General features: G+C 42.6%; 1 protein-coding gene and 1 long non-coding RNA gene across 6 annotated transcripts in view; one reads left to right on the top strand and one right to left on the bottom strand.

Annotated features, from left to right (window-relative positions):
- Positions 1–953, top strand: part of LOC109324181 — an 18,950-nt gene extending 17,997 nt beyond the window's left edge. The window contains exon 3 of the long non-coding RNA XR_002104868.1: positions 944–953. This is a non-coding gene — a long non-coding RNA (uncharacterized LOC109324181). The remainder of the gene's footprint in view (positions 1–943) is intronic.
- The window catches only part of CFAP46 (cilia and flagella associated protein 46), a 146,096-nt gene continuing 139,262 nt past the window's right edge, over positions 695–7,528 (bottom strand). For all 5 annotated transcript variants that reach the window (XM_019556104.1, XM_019556108.1, XM_019556106.1 and 2 more), the window contains 3 exons: positions 6,544–6,680; positions 5,743–5,829; positions 695–2,264 (listed from right to left, as the gene is read on the bottom strand). In XM_019556104.1, the coding sequence (XP_019411649.1) occupies positions 2,128–2,264; positions 5,743–5,829; positions 6,544–6,680 (361 nt within the window). In that variant the 3' untranslated portion in view covers positions 695–2,127. The remainder of the gene's footprint in view (positions 2,265–5,742; positions 5,830–6,543; positions 6,681–7,528) is intronic.

The following is a 7,528-nucleotide window of genomic DNA, read 5'->3' as shown; positions in this document are numbered from 1 at the left end:
AGGCTGGACATAAGGAAGAATTTCTTTACCGTCCAAGCCCCCAAGGTCTGGAACAGCCTGCCATCGGAGGTGGTTCAAGCACCTACTCTGAACGCCTTTAAGAGCAAATTGGATGCTTATTTTGCTGGGATCCTATGACCCCAGCTGACTTCCTGCCCTTTGGGCGGCAGGCTAGACTCGATGATCTCCCGAGGTCCCTTCCAGCCCTGATGTCTATGAAATCTGTGACATCTATGAAATCTAGTTTACTCCTGTTTCATTTAGATTTGGAAGTGGGGCACATTGTATGTATTTGCTAAGAAAAGATCAAGTAACTCAGAGTGGTAGCATATAGTAGAAAAATTTACAACTAGGTTGCTAGTAAACCTCATATTTAAAAATCAAAATACATTATAGGAAGCACTAGGAAAAAATTCTACCTGTAAATATAGTTACAGAATGGCCACAATTGAAGATTTGAAGAATGGGTTAGATAAAGACTTGTGCAGAATAGTATAGTTGTAGTTGATCCTATTTTGAAGCAAAGGGATGGACTAAATGACCTCTCCAGGTCCCTCAGAGCCCTATTTTTTTTTAATGATTTTCAAACTCAAATATTGACAATTGATCCATTCTTGATCTATATTTAAAAAACATATTTTAAATTTTTTTCGGATCTCTGGGGGGGCTCAGCACCCCTGAAAACTGTTGTTGATATTATTTAGGTATCTGGATATGAATTTAAATACATTACTCTAGAAATGTCAAAGCTTGAAAATCTTCTACTCTGCTTCTGGACTACAGGTACTGAACTTCAGTCTCTCCAGCAAAAACCCCTTCACTTTGCGTCACCTTTTCTCAAACACAATAGATGTCAACTGTTCTGTTTATGCTCTTGAAAGGAAAACAGCTTTTATCCAATGCAAAATAAAGCTCTTCTAAAATCACCAAAACGTTGTGTAAGCTGGATTGTTACTGAAGGACAATGTAGTGTCAGCAATATGAAAGAAGAGTGACATGAAGAGTACTTGCAAGAGATTAAAGGTGTTTCCCATTGACAAAGGGGGCCACATGTAAAAGTTCTCACATGCACTGTACTGGCTATATTTAGTTTTAATCTTTATTTTCCATGAGGTTATTAGAAAACCTATATAAAGACTTTTTGGACAAATAGCCATCTGTATATTCCTTTCTTAACCTGTCCACTACATGGTCCATCCTCAATACAGATTTCTGTGCCTACATGGAACTGTGTGAGATGAGGGGAAGGAAAGAATGCTGATTTGCTTTCCTAAATGTGTGTGTTCAAGACTGAAGAGCACAACCTATTTTAACACAATTAAGCATAAATGCCGAGACAAGGGGTTTCAAAAGAAAGTAGAAAATACATGATAGTTGCACTTAAGATACAGCTGATCGTGAATATGTATTCTGGAAATTTGTGAGCTATGGGAGAAATTTGAGAACGTAAGCACTGTTATTAGAAGAGCTACAAAGTACAAAATATCTTTTCAGCCTCATCCTGTAAGTTGTGACATGAAAACTTGAGCATGAACTACATAAAACTCCCCCAGACAAAGGCAGAGGGGGTCTGGAACTTGCCTCAAACCCTGGGGATGGATTCTGAGGGCTCTGACACCTTGCCACTTGGTAGTATGCTTGTGTATTTGCTGGTGTATGTAGCTGCTCTTGTTAACGTTGTCCAATTGATAACATCCTAATAAATTGGTATATAGTTTGGAGGAACTTGCTTTGGCTTCTCTTGTACTTCTCCAGACAACAAAAAAGCTTCCAGGGACATCCTGGGTGTAACATGTCAGCTCTTTAAGCAGAAAGCAAATTAAGAACTCGTGATAAGTAAACTTTTAAAATTGTTTTAAAGACTTTCACCAACATCAGAAGAACAGAGCAAGACAAAATTCTGACAAAAAACTTAGATATTTTCATGAAACTTATTTGAATATCAGTATTTAAATTCACAGCCAAATCAATCTGCCAGCAAACCTTGGATATTCAAAAATTCAATTCTTATTAATCCACACAAAAATGACTTAAGATAACTGACTAAAATACCAGCCTTCAAGACAAAGTAAATAAATGTATATATTGTAGATGGATTCCCTGTTAAACAAAGAAACCTGGCATGAATTACATAACAATTAGATTGGGTAGCCCATATAATACACAATTAAAAGATGATGGCTGAATTGCAGGAGGTTGTGACTGATTGGGAATGATTTGGTCTTCTATTCTGTTTGTAGAAGAAATCCCATAATCCTCTTCCACTAGAAAAAAAACATCAAAATATATTTGTTATTTATAATCATGCCTGAATATTAGAATGTCTTCACTTGCTTAAATATTTGTCTTTTACAGCCATATTTTGTGCATACAATAGCTGCAGCTACACTCAAGAGACCTTTGTGACGTCTGCATCACCTGTGTGCCATGTGAGGGATTGCTCCTGTGAAGCATGCTGCACTCCCAATTCCCATTTGTAACACATAATATGAATCAAGAAGGACCACAACTTTGTAGACCAGTGGTGCCCAACTTCTGGCCAACAAGGCCATATCATTTCACCTGTGGGAAGCCCTGAAGGCACCAGTGCAAGAGGCTGATACACAGCTGTTTAGAATTTAATTTCTGGGGGTCATCTAAAATTTCTTCCCTCCAGAAGGAAGGCAAACAAAGGCAGGGGGCGCAGATGATGGGAGAGAGGAAGCAGGGAAGTCAAGTGGCCTCACCCCTGACCCTGTCTGTCCCCCACCTTCACTTGCCACTCTGCCTGCCTGCCCCCACCTCCAGTGCCTGTGTATCCTATGCCTGCCCCCATGGTGCCTGTACCCCCTGCCACTTGCCTCTCAATTGCACCCCTTCCACATGCCCTCCCCCCGCCCACAGCCTTCCTGCTTGGCCCCCCTGCCACTTACTGCCCTCCTGACTGCTCCCACTGTGCCTGCACCCCCTGACACCTGTCCCCCTCAGGCACCTGCCATGGCAGGGGGTCGGACTCGATGATCTGCTCAGGTCCCTTCTGACCCTAGAAACTATGAAACCTGTACCCTCCTTGCCCTCACTCTCACCTGTCTCCTGCCACTTATCTTCCCTTTGCAACTCCAGCTCTGGCTCTGCACCCATTCTGGCCGGGAGCATGTGCTGCCTCTGGGCCAAGCCCAGCTACATAGCAGCTGCTGTGGCAGTGGCAGCTTCAGCCCTGGCCCTGGTGCTCAGTGTACACTGCCCCTAGCTGGAGCAGGGCCCCAGAGGGAACCAGAGCTGTGAGTAGAAAGCAGACGGTAAGTCTTGAGCTGATGCACATACTGCATGCCAAACCTGACCTGTACACAGTGCCTGGGATACAAGCTGCTTATAGTGACTGCCCAGACTGGTCCAAGACTGCACTGTACATGGTGCCTGCAGAGCTGATCTAAAACCTACACCAAACACACTGTCTGCCCCAGACAACTTGCGACATGCACCACACACAACGCTCACTTCAGCCAGTCCAGGACCTGCACTGCATGTGATGCTTGCTTTGGGACCTAAGCTCCTAGTGGTGCCTCCCCTGGGTGATCTGGGACCCACGTTCAAAGTGGCACAAACCCCAGCAGGCTTGGGGTGGGTGCCACATGCAGCATGGGCCCTGGAGTGACCAGACCAGGCACTGCATATGTTGGATCTGACATGTGGGAGGATGGGGGAGGGGAAGAGGATAGTTCATGGGCCTGAACTGGCCCTCAGAGCTAGCTCCATGCCAGTTATCCAGCCCATGGACCAGTTCATGTAGGGCCAGGTGAATTTGACTGAACTATACAGAGACATTATTAAGCAGAAAGTAAAACCAGAATAATCAGTAATTCATCAAGCTTTTGCCTCTGAAAAGGAATCAAGGTCTTGGGCTGAATACTTGAGAAGAACTGGAAGAACAAGACATTTATGTACTCCTAATATATACCAATGACCAAACGACAAGGAAAACAATTTTGTTCATATTAGACAATCTGAGATACACATCCATCTCGATTATCTTGTACCTATAAGCCTGCAAGTGCTGATTTTTCCAACTGTTCTCTTACCTCTGATCTGTTCCCCCCGTTACCTGTGGGTGTGCATTAATTGTTAAAAGTTTCTAAAACTGATGTAATTACATAGATTTATCTCTATGAGATGGCTATTTGGCAGGTTCAAATGAGGGAACAAGGTAATCAGTGGAAACTTAACACTGAATTCCATGTCTTTAAAATATTTACAGTTATAAGAAACACAGTATTTTATTTAGAGTTCATTCTTTGTTTAATGTATATCTATTTCCAGTCCTAGCTTTAGGTTAACAATCTCTGCATGGGAATAATAAATTAGCTGAAGCAGATGTGCTGATTTAAGATTCAGATAAATACTTCAGTCACTTGAAGCCAATCCTTCTCCATTGCTCTTATATTATAACAGACATAAATGGTATAGTAATTAAACTAGCAGAATCTTATTCTGTTAATATAAAAAGCTAGTTGCACAGACCAGCTGGATATGTTATCTCTGGCACCTCTGAACCAATAATGGTGAATGCCAGGGAGGGTAGTAAACAGGGGACAGATCACTTTAGATGTATCCAGTTCAATGCTCTTCCTTTAGCAAACACTTCTGACATTTGCGAAGACAGGTCTTTTTGTTGCTTAAGGGACTGTGGGCCAATGCCTATTACGAAATACTACAAGCCCCCCTTCAGTGAGTAGCCATAGGGTAAGCAACAACTGATTCCTTGGGACAAATAAAAAAATAACAAGGATGGGAGTGAGGTCATAGGTATATAATGAGGGGGAGTGTGTGTGTGTGTGTGTGTGTGTGTGTGTGTGTGTGTGTGTGTGTGTGTGTGTGTGTAGAGGGGGGACAGGGATACACTGAGCGGAACACACTGGACAGTGCCCACTGGACCTTGAACAAATCCAAGGTGGGCACTGCTTAGTGAAACTCTGCTTGGAGACAGGATTGGACCAGGGACAGGTAAGTAGTCCCACAGTCCTCAGGGATCCTCCCTACTAGAGCCTCCTTCCTGGTCAGACAGATGCCTAGATTGGCTTGGGCCAGGAGGAGGTTAATGAAGAGGTCCCGGGACTTGATGGGGTCATGGATGCAAGAGGCTCTGAAGGAGGCAGTAAAGGGTTTTCAGCCTGGTGTGTACCAGGGTCTCCCTTTGTTCACAGAAGGGACAGGTGTCAGGGCTGTCTGTGAAGCACACTGATACACACCCATGGCAATGGCTCTGTGAAACAGCCACCAGCTGAAGTCCCTGGGGGCTTGCAGGATCAAAGTAGAATATAGGCTTGTCCACTGGGCACCCCCTTCCTCTCCGAGCATGCCTTGCCACTTAGTGTCTGGTTGGGCCATGAGGACAGGAGGGGGGAGGGTGTGAACCATGAGCATATAGAACTGGTGGCCTTGACCTCCTGGAATATGCAGCAGGGCGAACGCAGCAGGGTGTATGCAGTGTGGGCAGCTCTGTGTGTCAGCACAGCAGGATCTGCCCACTCCTGCTTGGCATAGTCCAGGAGGTCCCCAGTATAGGGAAGCTGGCTAAGACCATCCTTCAGCATACCCAGGGCACCTCCAGCTCTGGCACCACCAGCTGCAAGTTTTTCAGCAGGGGCTTGGTGAGGAGGTTGGCACCGCAGGTGACAAGGATACCATGCTAGATGGACCAATGGTTTGACCCAGTATGGAACTTCTTCTGTTTCTGTATATTATATAAAGCTTTCCATTTCTCACCATTAATTGATGGCATCTTCTCTCTACTCTTATTCTTCTGAAGAATCCGAATTGTCTGCCCAGTTGATTTTCCAATTCGTAACAAATCTAAAAGGAAAACATTTCTATGAGGTTTTTTTTAAGCAAGAGTTTTGAAAAGCGGGAAATTATAAATCATATTTTCTTTTCAGCTTTTAATCTTCAGTAAATCAAAGTCTACTGCTCTAGGAGTTAGCCTTATTTCTTTGGTGCTGCTAGTTACTTTCAGATAATTTTGTTTCTGTGCCTGCACTATATTATAGGTTGCCTGGTGGCTCTTATAACTCAAGACATTACTAGTCTTAAAGCAAGAAAATAAAGGTGAATGTTCTCTTTGAAGGGAACACAGAACATTTTGTCAACCTGTCACTGCTCTCTGGCAGCATCTTAACACTGTGGGAGTCAGGTAGGGGTTTTTTGCATGGTTTGCAAAGCAAGGATATATATCAGAGGTGGGCAAAATGCAGCCTGCCAGATCATTCTATTCAGCCCGCAGGCCCCTACAATTTTTAAAAAAATTAATATTTATCTGCCCCGGCTGCCTGTCATGTGGTCCTTGATAGCTTGCCAAAACTCAGTAAAAGGCCCTCTACTCAAATTGCCCACCTCTGATGTCCATGGTTCACAATGTCCAACCCCTCCCCACTAGCCTGCAGATTCTTGAAGCTTCTCTCCCAGCTATCCCACTTGTAGAGACAATCATAAGAAAGATTGTATTTTAAATAAAGCATCAAAGAATCTTACATGCAAATGATATAGAAAAGATCTGCCACAAATACCTACTCTCAGATAAAGTTTCCAGGTTTTCTGCATTCCCTTCCAAGGTAGTGTACCACTGGTTAGCCATGATGGAACGCACACCAGCAAGGCTCAGAAGGATTGCTGTCTCTGTTGGTCTCTCTAAAGACTTCTGTCGAGAGCTAAAAAAAGTCAACAGTACAAGAACAGAAGCAGGAAACAAAATGCACAAAAATGATGAGTATGATGATATGTTTTGTGTAACTGCCTTATTCAACTTTTACCATAAGCAAAAATGTTCAGCAAGATGCTAAACTGCTTTTTTCCATTCATGATGTATGTGAAGTGCTTTATAATATTTGATATGATTAATGTATGTTGTTCATATGATTAATACAAACATATAGTAAGTTCCATTGCATCTGTGGCAGCCATGAACTCACCTAGCATCTGCACTGATATGTTACATTTTTAGGCAGCATACTAAAGCAAAGTAAAAGAAACAAAAGAACCCACTTGATCTGGATAAGAGACTGCAGAGCAGGCTTTAGGACTGGGTTGAGTTCTTTGGTGCTATTGCTCAGGCACAAGAGAAAGCAGAGATGTTTGCCCTTTTTATGTTTAGAGTTAAAAGCAACTGAAGCAAAGGTCTCAAGGCTCATAGGTATAGGAAAAGAAACAAAGTTCCTCAATTAGATTAAATGAAATTGCCAAAACTGAACCTTTAGAGAAGAATGCATTTTTAAAAAATAAAATGTTACAGTGCTAGGATTGTAGTAATTTACAAATGGAACCTGCCTTTTTGTTAGTCTCTGAATTTTATGGTAAACTCAGTATTAAGGACACAGGTTTTCTATAATCTGTTCAGAGGATGCTATCTATTTTTCTTGTGGAATATGAAATTATGGTTAATTAAATGTTATTCTAAACTTCCTGGGAGCTGTTATAGTTGTGACATAAATTACCCATTTCAGTAATCCAGGCTGACAGGAAGAGGCCGGTAAAAACAATGATCTATTAGTGTGAAACT

Source organism: Crocodylus porosus, unplaced genomic scaffold, assembly GCF_001723895.1.
Source record: "Crocodylus porosus isolate Cpor-Errol unplaced genomic scaffold, CroPor_comp1, whole genome shotgun sequence".
NCBI lineage: Eukaryota > Metazoa > Chordata > Crocodylia > Crocodylidae > Crocodylus > Crocodylus porosus.
The sequence above is the reverse complement of the archived record's forward strand: the minus strand, read 5'-3'. Positions and strand labels throughout refer to the sequence as shown.